Source organism: Panthera uncia, chromosome D2 (assembly GCF_023721935.1).
Source record: "Panthera uncia isolate 11264 chromosome D2, Puncia_PCG_1.0, whole genome shotgun sequence".
Lineage (NCBI taxonomy): Eukaryota > Metazoa > Chordata > Mammalia > Carnivora > Felidae > Panthera > Panthera uncia.
This window is the reverse complement of record NC_064818.1, coordinates 50,857,721-50,878,372: the sequence shown is the minus strand read 5'-3', so window position 1 is coordinate 50,878,372 and position 20,652 is coordinate 50,857,721. Positions and strand designations below refer to the sequence as shown.

The following is a 20,652-nucleotide window of genomic DNA, read 5'->3' as shown; positions in this document are numbered from 1 at the left end:
CATGCTCTGTCTCTCTCTGTCCCAAAAATAAATTAAAAAAAACGTTGAAAAAAAAAATTAAAAAAAAAAAAAAAAATAGATCATCTTAACCTGGTTTCATCCTAACTCAGATGCCCAAAGTATCAGCTTACATGTCTGGCTTCATAAACAAATGAGTACACCTTCCTTTTTTTTTTTTTTTTTTTTAATTTTTAATGTTTGTTTATTTTTGAGAGAGAGAGAGAGAGAGACAGAGCATGAATGGGGGAGGGGCAGAGAGAGAGGGAGACACAGAATCCGAAGCAGGCTCAAGGGTCCAGGCTGTCAGCACAGAGTCCAACACAGGGCTCGAACTCACAAACCATGAGATCATGACCTGAGCTGAAGTCAGCCGCTGAACCAACTGAGCCACCCAGGCTAGGACACCCTCTTTTTTAAGTGGAGGGAAGCATTACAATCTCAGAATCCTCTCACTGACCAGTGATTAACCAGGAGATAAAAAATTGGAGGAGCTTTTACAGTAACAAAGATACTCTTTCTAGAGGAGGTTCAGCCCTAAAGAGCTTATGAACTATCCCATGATATTTCTGCCTCAAAATTGAATTTCACCCGTGTTTTCCAAAGTCAAATAATACAAAGAATATACTTAACTGACACATATTTTGCATTTTTAATTTTTCCCTGGTGTCAAGCACATATTTCTAAAATTCTGAAGATCTGGAGATTGAGTATGTTTTTTGCAACAGTCATTTTATTAATAAAATCAACAATCTGGTAGAACTTTTTGAAGAAGAAAAATCCTTCTGACAGAACTATTCCATCAGTCTTTTCTAGTTACCATTGTTTGCACTTTTCTGACATGTGCTAACAGCAAATGATGAGAAAATTAAAAATATTACTGCTAGTTACACAGTTTGATAAATGTGATAAAATGATATAGAACTAACAGTACACACACATTCTATCAATATCAACTTCCTTATTTGGATACTGTACTATAATTAAGATGTAACCACTGAAGGATCTGGGTGAAGAGTACGTGGGATCTCCCTATACTATTTTTGCATTTTTCTATGGATTTGTAATTATTTCAAAATAAAAAATATTTACAATAACAACAAAAATATAAAATAATTAGGAATGAGTTTAAAGATAAGCAACACATCCATATATAAAACTACGAAACAGTGCCAAAAGAAATTAAAGACCTTGTTTGTAGATTAGGAGACTTGCTATTAAATTTTTTCCTGTCTGGGGCACCTGGGTGGCTCAGTTGGTTACGCTTCCGACTTTGCCTCAGGTTACTATCTCGAGGTTCACGAGTGTGAGCCCTGAGTCATGCTGTGTTCTGATAGCTCGGAACCTGGATCCTGCTTCAGATTCTGTGTCACCCTTGCTGTCTGCGTCTCTCTCTCTCTCTCTCTCTCTCTCTCTCTCTCTCTCTCTCTCTCTCTCAGAGATAAACATTTAAAAAAATAAAATAACATAGACTGCATGTAATCACAATTAAAGTCCTAATAGCCTTTTTTTTCTTTTAGAAATTGGTAAGCTGATTTCAAAATACATATGGGTATACAAAGGACCTAGATTAGCTATAATACTCTTGAACATAAAAACAAAAGTTGGAGGACTTGAACTACCAGATTTGAAGACTAACTAAAGCTACATTAGTTAAGACATTGTGCATTGGCCTAAGGATCCAAGAGAAATCATTAGAATAAAACAGAGTCCAGAAATAGAACCACACATATATGTTCAGTGGACATCTTTTTCATTATGGTAAAAAACACATAACATAAAATTTATAGTCTTAACCATTTTTAAGTGTCCAATTCAGTAGTATATTCATATTGTGGTAAAAGAGATTTCCAGAACTTTTTTACCTTGTAAAACTGAAACTGTACCCATTAAACAACTCCTCTTTTCTCCCTCCTACCATCCCCTGGTAACCCCCGTTCCACTTTCTGTTTCAATGAATTTGACTGCTAACATACCTAGAATAAGTGGAATCATACAACATATCTTTATTTCACTTAGCAAAATGACTAAGGTTCATCTATATGGTAGTGTGAGATGGGATTTCCACTTTGCCATATTAAACCTACAAATAAAGCTATAGTCTTTGCCACATGCCTTGCTTAAGTCATAAATAAGTCTTTGGGAGGAGTTGTTCTTTCTGAATGTATGCAGGTCCTAGTGATAACTGTCTTCTTGTCTAAATGTTTGGTAGACTGACAGCTGACTAGAATCTAAACCACTGGCCTAGGCTTTTTTTAGGCTCCACTCCTTTCCCTTTCTGAAAGTCAGAGTATTTATCCATCTCCATCTTTTCTGCCTTTTCTCCTGTCCTCCAGTATTTCTAAAGGGTGTTGGGCATTGATCCTACTGGGATTTATTAGTTGCCTAAGCATCAGAGAGTATGATCTGCATTGGAGATGTGAATTCATTTGAGCCACTTTGGCTGATTCACTCACTAACCCTGGTCTGGGTTTCAGCCAGGGGATTGGTCCACCTTTACAGTTTAAAGACCCATAAATTCTAAATCAGTATTCAAATTCTAATTCAGTAGTCTTGTCATCTGCTATCCTGAGACCAGTGTATCACATTTTGCTTTAGGTCATTTTGCTTTATGAGTTCTTCCCAGGTAAAAACTGTGTTTTTCTTGGAGTGCCTGGGTGGCTCAGTCGGGTAAGCATCCAACTTCAGCTCAGGTCATAGTCTCGGGGTTCATGAGTTCCAGCCCTGTGTCAGGCTCCGTGCTAACAGCTCAGCCTGAAGCCTGCTTCGTACTCTGTGTCTCTTTGCCCCTCTCCCGGTAGCACACATGTGTGGACTCTCTCGCTCGCTCTCTCTCTCTCTCTGTCTCTCTCTCTGTCTCTCTCTCTCTGTCTAAAAAATAAATAAACATTTTTTTAAAAAACCTGTTTTTCTCGGATTCAGGCTGTCAGGGCTCAATAAAGGTTGAATTCTCTAAGCATTTAGCCTAAACTTTCTTTGATTCCTTCTTTCTTAAGAAACCCTTTTAAAAAGTGTCTTTTAGCATTTTTCATGAACCTCAATTTCTTCAGCACTTTGGCCTTCCTGTCGCTATTCTTTTGCGTTTTTTTTTTTAACTTTTATTTTTATTTGTTTTTGAGAAAGATAAATATTTTTGAGAAAGATACCAAGAGCAGATGGGGGAGGGGCAGAGAGAGGAGACAGAATCCCAAACAGAGCCGGACAGAATCTGTCAGCACAGAGCTTGATGCCGGGCTTGAACTCACGAACTGTGAAATCATAACCTGAGCTGAAATCAAGGGTCAGACACTTAACTAACTGAGCCACCAGGCGCCCTCCCCCCACCTTTTTTTTAAGTTTTATTTTTATTTACTTCCTGACACTATTCTTTAAGTTTGACTTTGAGTTTCATCAATGGATTTTTTTTGGTACTGTCTTTCTTCTTTGGGGTGTATTTTTTGAAAATATGATTTGATATCACGATATTGTACAATTCTGGTGGAAGGATAGAGTTCATCTATTTAGAATCCTTATTTAAAAGGTAATGGAACTGAAGCCCAGAGACTTGCCTAATTAGATCTTAACTGTGATTTTGGCAAGATTTCAAAGAAAGTGAGTCAGAGTATCAGCCAGATTCCAAGTTTCTGATGGCCAGATCTGTGCCCTCTCTACTAATTCTGTTTGAAGTCATCACAACTGCCTGTGAAGCTTCTCCTCGTTCTTGGATGTCATTCCACTTCTCTCTCAGGGATTATTTGCAAAAGTATCATGAGAATTCATACCCTGGGAACCATATTGCCTTTTAATGTCTATGGTCAGGATACTTACTGTTTCTGAATGGGTACTGTCCAGCTTCAATAGCTATTCATTTCCTCTCAACATTTCTAAATGGCTGACTTGAAGTCAGTGGTGAGCATTCATTCTAGGCCACTCTTTCCTTCTCACTGTTGTAAGTTTCAGTGTGAAAAGAAAAATTCATTTCTCTCCTATTTCTAAGGACCATGTCAGTACCGTATCAGCAACCAGCTCTCGGTGGATAGAGTTAAAGAATAACATTGCTCCCACCACCACAGACACGCACTTAAAAAACTCAAGACTAGGGGCACCTGGGTGGCTCAGTCGGTTGAGCAGCCGATTTCGGCTCAGGTCACGATCTCGCGGTCCGTGAGTTCGAGCCCCGCGTCGGGCTCTGTGCTGACAGCTCGGAGCCTGGAGCCTGTTTCGGATTCTGTGTCTCCCTCTCTCTGACCCTCCCCCGTTCATGCTCTGTCTCTCTCTGTCTCAAAAATAAATAAACGTTTAAAAAAAATTAAAAAAAAAAAACAACTCAAGACTATTTTTTAGTATAATTAGATTTCCAGCAGATAGTCTAAGGATGCTATAGTATCTGTGCTAGTTTTTCTGAATTGTCTGCAGTTAAATATATTGCAGCTGTCCGTGGCATTCTTAGATTATTGTAACTTCTCTCTTTTTCCCATAACTCAAGTGTTCTTGTGCTTCCACACTGCATTTCTAAGTAGATGTGATGTGTATGTACTCTGTCTCTGCTATCATTCCCCTTGCCTACCTCTTATAATTTATTTTTAGATACATAGCCTTTCACTGTATATTTCAGTTTTAAATTCCTCAGTGGTACACCAATTCTTGTTTTGCAAAGGTATCTCTATCAGGCCAGTATTTGAAGTTTGCCTTGTTTGGGGAACTGTGTTTATCTATTTCATATTTGCTTCCTTGTAACACTTCAAGTCCCTTAGGATTGCAGCTGACCAATCTCCCTTCTTCTCCCCCCTTTTAACTTGCCTGTTGCTAAGCAGTGTCCAGCCTCTGCTGCTCTCTATGTCACATAGTCATCCTCCAAAGCATATGGCAGCTTTACCTGAACCTTTTCACTTTCTCTCTCAGAACAGAGTTTACAGTTTTCTTGTTTCAGGGGGCACGTCCACTACCAAATGAATGCTTCAGTGTTCACAAGTTATAATCAGTTACTTCATTATTCTGATGCATGGGCTGTCATTCAGGGAAACCAAAGCCATCTATGTAACAAGCTTTTCCAAAATCAAGCATCTCATGGAAGAGAAGATGGTAACACCACCTCGCTACCAGGTTATTTAACTTCCTAACACAATTTTCAGAAGTCTCCTTTAGAATCAGTCCATTCATTCTCTAGGAAGTGAGCAAGAGTGGAAGGAAGCATTTTCTAGAACTGAGTCTTAGCAGACCCTGTCATGTGTTGAATGAATGTCCTTAAGAAACATTACATACCCTTCATGTGGCCCTGTGAGTTGTTGTTGTTGTTGTTCTTCTTCTTCCTCCTCCTCCTCCTCCTCCTCCTCCTCCTCCTCCTCTTCCTCTTCTTCTTCTTCTTCTTCTTCTTCTTTTAATGGTTTCTGCCTGCATTTTTTTCCTTTTTTTAAATTTATTTTTAAATTTACATCCAAATTAGGTAGCGTATAGTGCTATAATGATTTCAGGAGTAGATTCCAGTGATTCATCCCCTATGTATGACACCCCAACAATTGTCCTCCTTAATGCCCTTTACCCATTTAGACCATCCCCCCACCTATAACCCCTCCAGCAACCCTGTTTGTTCTCTGTATTTAAGAGCCTCTTATGTTTTGTCCCCCTCCCTGTTTTTATATTATTTTTGCTTCCCTTCCCTTAGGTTCATCTGTTTTGTATCTTAAATTCCTCATATGAGTGAAGTCATATGGTATTTGTCTTTCTCTTACAGGCTAATTTTGCTTAGATACCTTCTAGTTTCTAATTTCTTCTAATTTCACTCAGATACCTTCCAGTTCCATCCACGTAGTTGCTAATTGTGGCCTTGTGAGTTCTATATACACTCTACATATATCCTGCAAGAGGAATTCTCAAACTGCCAAACATGGATCATTTCTTCTGGACATGATAACAGAACTCTTTCATCCATTAAACCCTATGATTTCTCACTTGTTTCTGTGGAATATATTCTTATTTAGCATGTTTTCTAGAACTGGCAGTGGTCAATGGCAGCTTGAATACCTTCAGCTGGTAGATTAGTCAGTCATACTAACAGGTTAGTCGGATTGGTTATGATATCTACCCTAAACCAGGTGTTAAAGACCAAGTCTAGCCAGCCAGGTAGAGTATTTCATCTAGAATAAATAAGAAGTTGACAGTAATTCAGACAGTCAGGCATTGAAGTTGGGAAGGTGTAATGAGGGACAGGAACACAAAGATTTGGAAGATGGTTGGGTATTCAGTAGAGAGGAGTTTTCATTGCAAGTACTGGGCTTTCAGCTGTGAGGCAGACATTCAGAGGCTGGAACCAAACCTCTGAGAGGATGGGTGAGAACAAGTAGGAGCATACCTAGACCTTGTTATTGAAATTGGGACGTAAAGGAGAAGTGGGACCAGTAACAGGACTGACTTAGCTCTACCTTTTTTCCCTGAACTTTTTTTTTTTTCCCTTCTGACTTCTGGGCTGTTTCTATTTTCCCATCAATGAAAGCTTTTAACAAATCAGAAGATAGAGAGGTGTTTCTTGGTCTCGTTTCCTTCACCTCTAGCAATAGGAAGGGCAATGTATATGTATTAAATGCATATGATGGTAGTATGTGGTAGGGAAAAAACATAGAGCACAAACTTAGCAAATAATAATATGAGTGTGTTTTTGGTTTTTTGGATATCTGGATGAGCCAACAAGGGTTTTTTGGGGTTTTTTTTTGTTTGTGGGTTTTTGGGTTTGGTTTGGTGGGTTTTTTTTTCGTTTTTTTTTTTGTTGTTTTTTGTTGTTTTTTGCCATTTTTGCCATTTTTGTTAACACTGGGCCTCAGCTGTTCCTGGGAAGGAATACTTTGTTTTGCTTTTTTTAAGACTATTTTCCAACTGAGTTTGTTCAGTATTTTTCCCTAGCTACTCTTCTTTTAAAATTTTAGTTGGTAGCATACCCACAAGACTCCTGCACACAGTTTTTCACATTAAAAATGATGGGCTCTAACCAAAGGATAACAGAGACTATGGCCAGAAACCTCTATACTTCATTCCTTGTTTTGACTAAACAGTATAGGACTTACTGGGTCTTAGAGGCCCACCATATTCTTGGATATTGTTTACATTTTCATGGCACTTGGGTGGTTCAGTCAGTTGAATGTCTGACTCTTGATTTTGGCTCAGGTCATGATCCCAGGGTTGTGGGATCAAGCCCTGTGTCAGGTTCCACAATGAGCTTGAAGCCTGCTTAAGATTCTCTCTCTCCCTGTGCCCCTCTCTCCCACTTAGGTGCTCTTGCTCTCTCTCTCTCTCTCTCTCTCTCTCTCTCTCTAAGATAAAAATTAAAAAAACATTTTCAGGAGTCAGGCTGTAGAAATGCATATATACAACATGAGTTTATAAGGTTTTTTTATTTGTTTTTTCCATTTATCTTTAGGGTTGCGATAGTTTCCAAGTCTTTTGAAGGAAAAACTGATCGCACGGAAGAGTGGTATGGAACCCAGTACAAGCAAGAAGCTGTACCAGACGAAGTCATTAAGGTAGGGTTCAGTCATCTGTGAATAAACTTGGCGTTGTGAGGGGCACCCAAGAATATGAGCTCCCTAGATCAACTCATGGGCCAGTGTGGAGAGTGACGGCCCACAGCTGTCTGTGCTGTCCTGAGCAGTGTGGACAAGGAGATGGAGAGCTAGAGCTTAGGTTTTTGTGTGAAGAAATGGCACTATGGCCACCTTCTCATGTGTCTGTTAGACCATCAGGGCTGAAAGCAGACCCTCAGCCTCATGCAGTCAAAGATCATTGAAGTCCAAAGTACACAGAGAAGCAAAGGCACCAAAACAGGCAAGAAGAGATGGAAGTAGCATGAAAGACAGATACAAGGGCTCCAGAGGGCTCACTGTCGTGCTGGGTGTACAGCTGGGAATAGTCTCTGGGATTCGCACAGTCTTCACTTTAGGAGGTGCCATATTGTATGCCTCATATTACGTCATTGCTCTTTTTGTCAATGTAAGGGAATTAGAATTTGTTTAGAATTTTCAAAACAGCTGTGTTTAGGTAGTTTGTTACCCCATTCATAAGTAGTGAAGCTTTTGTTTATGAGTCTTAACCTACTTGTCTAGTACTTTTTAGTTTTCATTGTTACTGTAGCTTTGATATTGTCCTTTATTTGTGGGAAAACACCAGAAAGCCTTGCTCTGACTAGGTTCTAGTTAAACTTGAATAATGGACATTTCTTAAATGTACTTGCATAATGACAATACAGAAAAAAAGGATAGTTTAAGAAAACCATTGTTCTGACTTATTCACAATACAGAAGGAAATCACTGGAGCCCCTTAGTATATGAAAATATCCATCTAGCTAAACTGAGAAATGCTGATCTCCCATGAATTAATTGTAAAGCAAAAGAGAACCCCTATTCAGCAAGCTCTGTTCATAACAAACCTTCCCCAAATGGGAATTTTTTAAAATAAATTTATCTGGGAGACATCTGGCCGGCTCAGTTGGTAGAGCATGCAACTCTTGATCCCAGAGTTGTGAGTTCAAGCCCCACCTTGGGTGTAGAGCTTACTCAATTAAAAACAGAAGGAAAAACAACAACAACAAAACCCAAAACAACCCAAATTTATCTGGGAGTTTAGCAGCGAAATTATTTACTATGTGTTTCCCAGCCCCTACTCTTCAGCCATTCGGGAAACTTGCTACTCATAATACGGCCAACATTCCCACCATTCCAGTGCCAAAAAACATAAATGTAGAAACCAAAATAGAATAGAATTGCAGAAGCTGCAAGGCTGTGCTGGATCATCTGAAGACCAAATTACTGAACCCAGCATCACTGGCAGTGGTGGCCATTTTTTTTTTTTTTTTTTAACATAATGAGAAGTCTTATAAATTAGAGTCCAGCAATCATTGACCTGTGATCTGTCCCACTTAGCTTTTGGAACTAGCCCATAGAGCACAACCAACATGTTGTATCAACCCTGTCCTACAATCCAGACTTAAGTATCCACTTTGTCCTTAACTTTGTGCGTGAATTACTGGTTCACTTAGAAGTTCACATGATCCTTGGGAGAGTGGTGGAGCAGACCTTAGGAAACAGTACTAAAGTGAAAGAAACCCTTTTTTTTTTAATTTAATATTTGCTCATTAGATTTATTGATTTATTTATTCATTTATTTTTTATTATATGAAATTTATTGTCAAATTAGTTTCCATACAACACCTAGTGCTCATTCCAAAAGATGCCCTCTTTAATACCCATCACCTCCTCTCCCCCCCCCCCCCCCCCCCCCCCCCCCCCCCCTTTCTCCTTTTTTAAGAGTCTTTTTTGTTTTGGCTCCCCCCCCCCCCCTAACCTCTTTTTTTTTTTTCCCCCCCCCCCCCACCCCCGCCCCGCCTCCCCCATGGGTTTCTGTTAAGTTTCTCAGGATCCACATAAGAGTGAAAACATATGGTATCTGTCTTTCTCTGTATGGCTTATTTCACTTAGCATAACACTCTCCAGTTCCATCCACGTTGCTACAAAGGGCCATATTTCATTCTTTCTCATTTGCACGTAGTACTCCATTGTGTATATAAACCACAATTTCTTTATCCATTCATCAGTTGATGGACATTTAGGCTCTGAAAGAAACCCTTTAATCTAGTTTTCAAGCCATACATGCAAGTAACTTAGTGCAGCTGAAAGTTTAATTCTTTTATAAATGACCTATTACCTATCAATTGCAAGAATATATCCTTTTCCAGATTATTCTCCATTCTTTAGGGAGCTAGAGCAAACGTGATCTTCATATGGACCAGGTAGTCTCTGATTCTGAAGTCTCAGATTGCCCCTTAATCTCAGCTAGTCATTTTGGAAATATGTAAAGAGGAAAGATAGGTAAGTGTAAAATCTTGACTAGTAAAAGAGAGACCAACTCAAGTTTCATGAAAAGCCATCAGTGGATTTGGAAGTGGAAAAGGAAAGCTGTGTGACGTATCCCCTTAATATTTGCCTAGACGTTAAGCAAAGGGACTATTTTACACTCTTCAATGCAACTCTAATTGCTTTTGTGTGTGTGTGTTTTTCATTATTCATCCAGAAATGGCAAAATGCTGACCTGAATGGAAAATTTAAACTTCCAACGAAGAATGAATTTATTCCTACGAATTTTGAGATTTTATCATTAGAAAAAGAAGCAACACCATACCCTTCTCTTATTAAGGTAACATGTTAGAACTGGTGATTTTTTTTTTTTTTAATGCTTATTTATTTTGAGAGAAGGGGTCGTAGAAAGAGAGTGTAGGAGAGGGGCAGAGAGAGGTAGAGAGAGAGAGAGAATTCCAAGCATGCTCTGCACTGTCACTGCAGAGCCCAATCCAGTGCTTAAACTCATGAACCGTGAGACCATGATCTGAGCCGAAACCAAGAGTTGGATGCTTAATCGACTAAGCCACCCAAACACCCTTAGAATCAGTGATTTTTAAATTTAGGAGATGCACCTATTACACGGAAGGGATAGAGAGATGATTTCTTGTATTTGGTACTAGGTTGTTTTGGGGGGCTCACGTCCTAAGAGCTCACGGAAAGTTGTAGAGAATAACTGTTAAGAAATATTAAAAGGCTAGAAATGTTAAAGCAAACAAACTACTAAAGAATTTAGAATCTAGGGGTATTGTTTGCAGAAAAAAAAAGATAAATCTAGGCTACAACCACAAATCTACTGAAAGTTATCAGCCTCCTTTCCATAGTCACTGAAGACCCAGTAGGAAGTGGAAGTTAGAGAACTGCATTGTGAAAGTTAGAGATAAAGAAAATCTCTAAATCCTGGAGGAGAGCATATCCAAGGGTAGCTGTTGGATTTCCTGCCCTTGGAAATAATTCTCATTTTGGTAAAATGGCTCTAGGAAATTGATGAAAACAAGGAATATAGGAAGTTAATAAGCCAGTGAAAAGGGTGATTGAGAAATGGGGCGCTTTTTTTCCCCCCTTTTTCAGAATGTTCTTTTTGTGTCATTATTTCACACCTTGAGCAAATTGTGTGGAAAAATGGATCAAATTATTAATACACATCCTCTTTCCTAAATTCTCTTTCTAAACTCACCACCGTAGACACACATCTTTCTTCTTATTTTCTTCAAAGGACCTAACATTTAGATGAACTCAATGAGAGAAGAGTGTTTAGAAACTTGAAATTTAATTTATCTCATGCAACTAGATTATTAACTAGACAACCATTTTTCTTTAAAAATGACATTTGAATGAGTTATAGGTTGGGTTATTCAAAGAGAAAGCTTTTTTACCTCTCCTATTATTTGTTGTTTTATTTTTTCTTAAAAAAATTTTTTTAACATTTATTTTTTGAGAGACAGAAACAGAGTGTGAGTGGGGGAGGGGCAGAGAGAGACAGAGACACAGAATCTAAAGCAGGCTCCAGGCTCTGAGCCTGATGTGGAGCTTGAACTCACGAACTATGAGATCATGACCTGAGCCAAAGTTGGACACTTAACCGGCTGAGCCACCCAGGCGCTTTGTTTTAAATAGGTCTTCTCAGAGTAAACTACGGAGAACCTTTACATCTCTCATCAGAGTTTCAGGAGTTTTTATTTTTTTCAACGTTTTTTTTTTTTTATTTATTTTTGGGACAGAGAGAGACAGAGCATGAACGGGGGAGGGGCAGAGAGAGAGGGAGACACAGAATCGGAAACAGGCTCCAGGCTCCGAGCCATCAGCCCAGAGCCTGACGCGGGGCTCGAACTCACGGACCGCGAGATCGTGACCTGGCTGAAGTTGGACGCTTAACCGACTGCGCCACCCAGGCGCCCCTCAGGAGTTTTTAATACCGTATGAGTGAAGTAGAGAGTTAAGGTAGTGGGTTATTTGTTCATTCTTGACTGTGTTAGTTATCCACTACTGCATCATAACAAATTCCTCCAAATTTTAGCAACTTAATGTTTATTTTTATCTGCGTGCAATTTCTGAGGATCAGAAATCTGGAAGTGGCTTAGTTGGGTGGTTCTGGCTCAGGGTCTCTCATTAGGTTATAGTCCAGCTGTTGAGTGAGGCTTCAGTCATCTGATGGCTCAATTAGGGCTGAAGGATTTTCTTCTAAATTCAGTTGTGTGGTTGTTGGAAGGCCTTAGTTCTTCACATGGGCCTCTCCATAGAGTTGTTTGACTTGGAAGCTGGCTTCCTCCAAAGTGAGTGATTCAAGAGAGAAAGTGGGTGATCAAGATGGAAACTACAATGTCTTTTAGGATCTAATCTCAGAGCTACCCTGCCATCACTTCTGTCATAGTCTGTTGGTCACGTAGACCAATCCTGGTTCATTGTGGGAGAGAGGACTATACAAGATGTAAATGCCAGCAGGCAAGGATTGCTGTAGCTCACCTTGGAGGCTGGCTGCTATACCCCCCTAAGGACCCCTGCGTCTGCCTCCCAATGTTCAAAAATACAGGGACAGGACAGTTGGAATTGGCTTCTCCAGCCTATCCCTTCCTCTACTGTGTCCCCATCCCCCCAGCCCCCGCACCTGGGGAGACAGAAGGGTGATTTCTCTCTGCTACCAGGATCAGCAGTTTTCTCTTTTCACCTTCCCACCTGGTGACCCTCTGAGTTTGTTTCAAGGCCATAAGACAGCAGCCTCTGCAGAACAGCCTCAGCAGTGCCTCTGTCCTACTCCTCTTGAAGTATGATTTGATTGAGCTTTTTGCAGAATGTGCCCGTATTTCCCTAACCAGATTGTTTCTCCATCACAGGATACAGCTATGAGCAAACTCTGGTTCAAACAAGATGATAAGTTTTTCTTGCCAAAGGCTTGTCTCAACTTTGAATTTTTCAGGTATGTAAAATGAATCTAGCTACAGAGTTTCTTATAAAAATCAACAGTCGCATTCCTAAAAGTTTTCTTCATGTCAACGGACCCATGTATAGAAGTAAAAGAAACTAGAGTTCTGTGGCTGGGGCCAGGGAAGGCTGCTGCTGGTAAGGGATATCGTGAAAGCCAAGGTTGTCAATTTGCATTGATGAACACACCTTTTAACTGACATGATTTATGCTAGCCACTAGGAGGGCCTTCCTAACTTTCAGGACTTTGGAGCCTGGGGAGGCTGTAGACTCACCCAGAAATTTCGTTGAGAAATTTCACATTTGGGTGTGTTCTGTTGTAGTTTTGGTTTTGTATTCCTGAAATTTCCCCAGAGGAAGAGGTAGTAGTTCCTAAATGACTTGGAGTCTTTTCCAGCCCTTTAAACGTCAGAAGCCCTTAGATACTGCTTTCTCTATTCCTGGCTTTGTTACTTAAAAACAATTTAATTAAAAAGGAATGTTTTTTACTAAACATTAAAAAAATGTTTAGTAACATTTATGAATACTACTGTTGGAATGATTTCTCAATATAAATCTGGAGTTCATCTCTGTCTCCTTTTATTTATTTGTAAAGTGTATCACCCAGTTCAAATTTTACTTTGTGAGTTTACACTTCATAATTTTTTATTTAAAATTCAGTGGTGTGTGTTTATGAAATAAACCTATCATCATGTCCATTTCTTCACTGGATTATTTGTTTTTTGGGTGTTGAGTTTGTTAAGTTCTTTATAGATTTTAGATACTAACCCTTTATCTGATACGTCGTTTACCAATATCTTCTCCCATTCCATCGGTTGCCTTTTAGTTTTGCTGATTGTTTCCTTTGCCGTGCAGAGGCTTTTTATTTTGATGAAGTCCCAATAGTTCATTTTTGAAACCTATCATCATGTAATAATGTTCACTAAGTTTTATTTGGAAGACTTGACATGAAATTAAAACGCAATGCGTTTTAAATGTTTTGGAAAAGGGGCGAGAATCTCTGAATAGAAAGTTGGTATTTTGCCAGCATGAACTGCTGAGATTGCAGGGATGTAAACATTGACGAAGCTGGAGATTTGTAGACTTGTCTGGAGCTGCACTGAGATTGTTTATTTTTTATACTGAACATGAACTGTCCAGCTATGGCTTATTGTTGGTAAAGCTCGTTTATTTTTTGATACTCATAGTGATGTTTGTAACATCCCAAGCAGCTTGTCGCCATTGTGCCATTTGACTTCTGTGATTATGAATTTCTTTACGGTACATTTTGAGAAACTATTTGATATTTTTGCATTCTCTATCTGGCCCATACTGTTGTTAGAATTAAAAATATCTGCTTCCCAAAAGACCCTCTCTCTGTGTTCTGGTCTTCCTAGAGGTCACACTGCTAGGTTTCTTGACATTTTCTATGTGTGTGTACTTTTTAATCTTTTCAGAAATTGGATTATGTTATGCGTACTTAGTTACAGTTTTAAAAACTCTGATCCATATTTAAGCATATAGCACCTGAATACAATATAATATTTATTAAAAATTTTTTTAAATGTTTATTTTTGATGGAGTGTGAGAGGGGGAGGGGCAGATAGAGGGGGAGACACAAAATTCGAAGCAGGCTTCAGACTCTGAGCTGTCAGCACAGAGCTTGATACAGGGCTCGAACCCACAAACTGTAAGATCATGACCTGAGCTGAAGTCGGACGCTTAACTGACTGAGCCACCCAGGTGCCCCCAAAACAATATTTTTTAAATGAACAAATGAACCAGAATTTAAGCGTTGCAGCTGAATCATGGTCTCTTTTACACCTCACCAGCACAGCTGCTGCGCGCGTAGCATTTTAGGATATGTCTTGGAATTACATTCAGAGCTTGAGCCATATGGCTTTGAGCTCCCAGATTTGGCTTTTTCTGGTTTTTCACTTCTACCTAAGATTGCCATATAGGTGCCTGTGGGCTTAAGCCCTTTCTAGAGTCCCTTTTATTTGATAATTTTGCTTTTCAGAGTTGTGCTGTGCGTTTCTGAGCTGCTGTTTGCCTAAAGAAGGAAGTGTGTCATCATATAGAATACAGTACTTAAAAAAGTTCAGTGACAGGACATCCATTTAGATTTCCCAGATGGAGAAAGTTTATATAGTTACAGAGTTTTCTCTTTGATTTTTAAGATAATTTTTTCTAGTGTTTATTTTTGAGAGAGAGAGACAGAGAGACAGAGTGTGAGTGGAGGAGGGGCAGAGAGAGGGAGATACGGAATCCAAAGCAGGCTCCAGGCTCCAAACTGTCAGCATAGAGCCAGATGCAGGGCTCAAACCCATGAACTATGAGATTATGTCCTGAGCCAAGTCAGACACTTAACTGACTGAGCCACCCAGGCACCCATCTCTTTGGTTTTTAATTTTCTAAGCGGCTAAGCCTCTTTCTCCTATTTTTGCTTTATTATCAGCTTTGATAAAATTATTGGCTTTGCTAGCAGTACATTGGTTATATTTACTGTGCTACGGATAGAGTGAAACTAATTTGCCGCCAAACAAGCCAAGCAGGCACCTGGCCTCGGGTCCTTTGCATTGGCTGTTTTCTCAACTTGCCCACCCAGATGTCCCCAGAGCTTGCTCCTTTGCTTTCTTCAGGTCTAGGCCCACATGTCCCCTTATGAGAGAGGCATTGATTAACTATCGTATGTAAATTAGCAATCTTCCTATCCTACCATCATCACCCTTCATTCCTATCCCTCTTACTCTGCTTAATTTTTCTTCACAGCACTATCCCCACTTGACATATTAAAATTTATTCTCTCCTCCAATTAGACTGTTAAACTCTGTGAGGTCAGAGACTTTGCCTGATTTGTTTCTTCTTTATTCTCAGTACCTAGAGAAGAGCCTAGCACTGGGCTCTTCTGATCTATACGTGCTTATATGTATTATAATAGTAAGTGTGTGATACATATTTGTTGAGTGAATGACTCTTGCTTGCTTGTCATAAAGGTGAGCAGTGTCCTATAATCAAATGAGTAGATCACTTGACTTGGATTTGAATCCTAATTCTGCCACTACCAGCCCAGGTGACAAATAAGGAAAACTGTTTCTTATTTGGGAAATGATTTAAGTTAGGTGGATCTCTGTGGCCCTGTTTAGCTCTTGCACTCTCTTATTGTTTCCTCTTTTTGGTGGTTCTTCTTCACCTAAGTTGGGTTTTTTTGTTTTTTGGGTTTTTTTTAAATTTTAATATTTTTTCCTAGCTCGGGCTGCAGTTATATAGTGGGAATTATCAATTATTTTACTGACAGTGCTCTAGCTTTATTGGTTTTGGTAGAAACTCAGATAAGCTAACATTTCACAGGTGTCCATAAACTTTCTCTTTAAAGTTCAGAAACTTAACAGCATACAAACTTCTCAGTCTCATACTCCTGTCCACCAAGAGTATGGCTTTCTTGGAGGAGGACATGAAAATGCCAGATGAGCTCTGTCCGGCCATGCCTTCCTTCTTTTTATTTTTATTTATTCATTTTAAGTAACCTCTTGGCCCAGCGTGAGGCTTGACCTCACAACCCCATGATCATGAGTCGCATGTTCCACCAGCTGAGCCAGCCAGGGGCCCCACCATGCCTCCTTCTATGAGCCTCAACACAGGCATGCCTCGTGGCCTGTTCCCACTCCTTACCTGCCCTGCATTTCTGACTCATCAGTCTGGCCACACCATCTGGGGTCAACAGTTGCTTCTCCCTCCTCACCACCACCAGCACACTTGGCATATTTCAGGCTTCTTTTTCAGACATCTTGTTTTTTTCCCCCTCCTGAGAAGAACAGACTCAAGAATTCAAACCATATCTTCAGGAAATTATATTAACCGATAATTCAGTTTCTTGATCCATCTCGGAAGGCCACATCACATTGGGAAGTAATAAATCAGCTATTTTACTGTCAACATTTTCTTCCAGCCCATTTGCTTATGTGGACCCCTTGCACTGTAACATGGCCTATTTGTACCTTGAGCTCCTCAAAGACTCCCTCAACGAGTATGCATATGCAGCAGAGCTAGCAGGCTTGAGCTATGACCTCCAAAATACCATCTATGGGATGTATGTAAGTACCCACGTCTTAGAGCCTTCCACTCATCAACATTTTTTTATATTGATTTGATGGAAGCGTTTTTGATTGAGGGTATGAGTTTAATTTCTTTTTAAAAATATTTATGGCTAATCATATTTTCTCATTTAATTTTTAAGTTCACTCTTATTCTAAGTATTCAGCATTACATTCACATTATGCAAATTCTCCTTGATTTCTGTTCTGTTTTTTTGTTGTTTTTTTTTTAACATCTTTCATCAGATTGTCACATTTTTCTCCTCAAACAAAATTGGACCCTGACTTAGGTTTAGATCTCATCCATTCTCTATGTGAAATCTTGGTCTTTGACAACAGAATGAAGTCTTCCTGCCATTGTTAAAACATAAGGTTGGCCTATTCTGTTTCCCTAGAAATTCAGATCATGAGGCTGCATATCCATACTCTTCGGTCATGTTTCTTCATTACCATGCCACTGCTTGAGGTATCAAAGCATTTCTTTTGTTTTTCTTTTTGTTAGTCGCTACATTTATGCTGATCCTCTCCATTGCAACATGACATACCTGTTTATCAGGTTATTGAAGGATGATTTAAAAGAGTATACATATGCAGCACGCCTCTCAGGTTTGAGCTATGGCATTGCATCAGGAATGAATGCAATACTTGTAAGTAAAATGAAAACCAAAGAAAAGGCACCACACCATTTAAGCATTATGTTGAGCTTGGGAAAACTATTAACTTCTGCATTTTTAAACAAGAAGGTTGATGGTTTTTTCCTTGCACCTTTTTAGTGATTGAAGAACTGAAATTAGTATTGCTTTCACTAATGAATGACTTAGTAGCGTTTAGTGCAACTTGTGAACATGTATGTGTGCTACATTTATTTGCATGTTCCTCTGCTTGAAATGTTTAACCTATTAATTCTGAAAGCATGTTGTCCTTTCCATGTGCTTGAGTGTATTAACATCTGTAAGTGAAAAATATCTGTAGTTATTGTTGTGGTGCTTGAATTTTACTCAGATATAAGCTTCCTTTATTTTTGCTGACAGCAGTAGAAAGCTCCTATGTTCAAGTACATTTGATGTTTTCATTTAGTTTATTTTGTAGCATGCACCATTAACTACTTTTAAGTGTGTTTTAAAATAAGCATTATTAAAAACATCCCAAGAAATAACTAGATCCTTGCTCCTGAAACTATTTCTGATGTGTTTCCAAACCTTTATCTCATTTTCAAATTAACATCCCTTGTATGGCACACATTCATCTTCACTTTTCTTGAAAAAATACTGTATGTTTTAGTAACAACTGCAGTGAGAGCATGTGCTGTGTACTCCTCTTTATAAATTCTTATACAAAAGGTTTTAGGGTTTTAAAATTGTATTTTGCAGTGCTTTTCTTTCTTTACACAAGTAAATTTTCTGGTGGCTTTTATTTAACGTATAAGAGTGTATGTAACCATTTTCAGAGTCTAGGGAAATTTGAAGCTCAGAGATCAAAATAAACTCCAAATAGAAAAGTAATAATCCGTTTATTTTTTGCTCTTGACCTTTAGTAGCATATTACCATTAAAATAAATAATTTTTAATTTATGACAAAATGAGCTTTCTACTAGTTGCCAGTCTATTTCCCACGGTACGTGATGTGCTCACCATGGCCGTGATGACCTTTTCTCCTGCTGAGGTTCTTGCCTGTCATTCTGTATAAGGCAGAGGCTTTCATAGACCTTCCACATGCAGTGCGCTCTCTATTGCTGTGGATGCCACCATGTGGAAATAAAATAATAGGCCTCCCCTGCTTTTCGAATGCAGTGCTTTTGGAGATCATTAGAGTATATTATCCCACGGTAAAATCCTGATAGTACAGTGTGTCCTCACTGTGCATCATTGGCTTTTGATACATCAGCAGAATTCATCAAACAAGCATCTGTATGGATCCTGTTTGGGCAACATTGAATGACAAAAATGGCAAAATGCCACAAGAATATATACACATGCACAAAATTAGGGCTGCCTGATTTCTCCAGAAATGATTTTTAAAATATTAAAATATTTTAATATAAACAATTTGGGGACATACCTGACAGTTGGCTAGATAATACTACCTGTGGTTTTTAACCTTCTTATCACATACAAAAACCTTAAGCCTGCTATTCCTTAGAAATTATTTTTGAAGATTAAACTTGAAACACATTCTGTAATTAATTTTGATTTAATGGGAGCTTGAATGTCAATGATGTGATATGTTCTGCGTTAGTTTGGCATCAGGTGAGTTTTCCTACTGTTGACTTTGGTCAGGAACAGCAAAATTAGGCTTTTAGATTATTAGTAAATAAAGATGGTTAATGTTCTCTTCCTAAGTGTTAAACTATTTGAGAAGATCAATTAGTCGACTTTATTTCATTTTTATTTTAATATGCTGGGCTTTGGGGTTTTCTAAATGTTTAAAAATCAAGCTTATGGTGTTTATTTGGAAGTTTTTTGGTGATGTTTTTAGACTTCTAATACCCCGAACTCTTTTTGTAGCTCTCGGTGAAAGGTTACAATGACAAGCAGCCGATTTTGCTAAAGAAGATTATTGAGAAAATGGCTACCTTTGAGATTGATGAAAAAAGATTTGAAATTATCAAAGAGGCGGTAAGTGTTCTGAACTCATTTTTGTAATTTTGCCACATAACATTTTAAGAAAAATGAGGGGATGGCTGGGTGGTTTAGTAGGCTGAGTGTCAGACTCTTGATTTCAACTCAGGTCATGATCCCAGGGTTGTGGGATCAAGCCCCGTGTCAAGCTCTGCACTGAGCATGGAGCCTGCTTAAGATTCTCTCTGTCTCTCTTTCTTTCCCTCTCTCTCTCTCTCTGCCCCTCTTTCCCTCCCTACCCCTCCCCCCCCTCCATCTGCCCCTCTCCCCTACTTGAGTGTGCTCTCTTCCTCTAAAAAAAAGAAAAGAGGAGGAAAAGCCTTATTAACCGTGTGCCAGTCCTCTCACCCTGTCTTTGTTAAGGCCTGTGCTCTATCCAGAAAGAAAGCCTGAGAGACTCAGGGACACCTGACCCCCAAGAGCTGGGGAGGTTGCAGCACTGACTTTCAGAGAGAAGCCTGAGGGCTGTGAAGGACCCCTTGAAAGTTTCATCCAGCCTTTACTTTAGAAGAATACATGGTTCTGCTGGCTAAGGTCTGCCTACCATGAGAACCTTGTCACATTAGGGCAGACTGTTTAGGCTTGATGTGTCTTCCACTTAAACTCAACTCACAGTAAGCCTGATAATGGAAATAAGGGATGGATAGCTATTTTAAAAGCCAAACTGTGACTTTAATTGTACATCCTCCAAAAAATTAACGTTTTCAAATGTAGTTTTCGGATGAAGATCCAATATTTTATGTATGTAAGTGGACATGTTGCTTGCTTATGGAGACTTTTGGAATGGCCTTATGGTACAGAATTAAAGGATACCAAAAGCTGGAAGCCCTGAAAACTAGGGATGACTCTCTGAGAGAGAAAAAATGTCCCATAGTGAAGACACTTAGGACACAAGTCAGATGCTGGGGATAAAGCAGCAGCCTGGAGAAAGGAAAACATGCCCTTTAATTTAAGGATCAGAGAGGAGTAAGCCCCATTCTAAATTACCTCACTTCAAGGGGAGCCTGGGTGGCTCGGTTGGTTGGGTGTCTTCGGCTCAGGTCGTGATCTGGCAGGTCATGGGTTCGAGCTCCGCATGGGGCTCTGTGCTGTCAGCGTGGAGCCTGCTTCGGATCCTCTCCCTCTCTCTGCCCCTCCCCTGCTCTCTCACTCTCTTTCAAAAATAAATATTAAAAAATAAAAAATAAA

The 20,652-nt window shown here is 39.3% G+C and overlaps 1 protein-coding gene across 3 annotated transcripts in view; it reads left to right on the top strand.

The window, feature by feature from the left end:
- Positions 1 to 20,652, top strand: part of IDE (insulin degrading enzyme) — a 114,983-nt gene that overhangs the window by 76,211 nt on the left and 18,120 nt on the right. For 2 of the 3 annotated variants that reach the window (XM_049646383.1, XM_049646385.1), the window contains exons 12-16: positions 7,385 to 7,487; positions 10,030 to 10,152; positions 12,686 to 12,768; positions 16,702 to 16,846; positions 19,351 to 19,461. In XM_049646383.1, the coding sequence (XP_049502340.1) occupies positions 7,385 to 7,487; positions 10,030 to 10,152; positions 12,686 to 12,768; positions 16,702 to 16,846; positions 19,351 to 19,461 (565 nt within the window). Of the gene's footprint in view, positions 1 to 7,384; positions 7,488 to 10,029; positions 10,153 to 12,685; positions 12,769 to 16,701; positions 16,847 to 17,348; positions 17,494 to 19,350; positions 19,462 to 20,652 lie in introns of all 3 variants that reach the window. The other variant, XM_049646384.1, reaches the window with a different exon arrangement.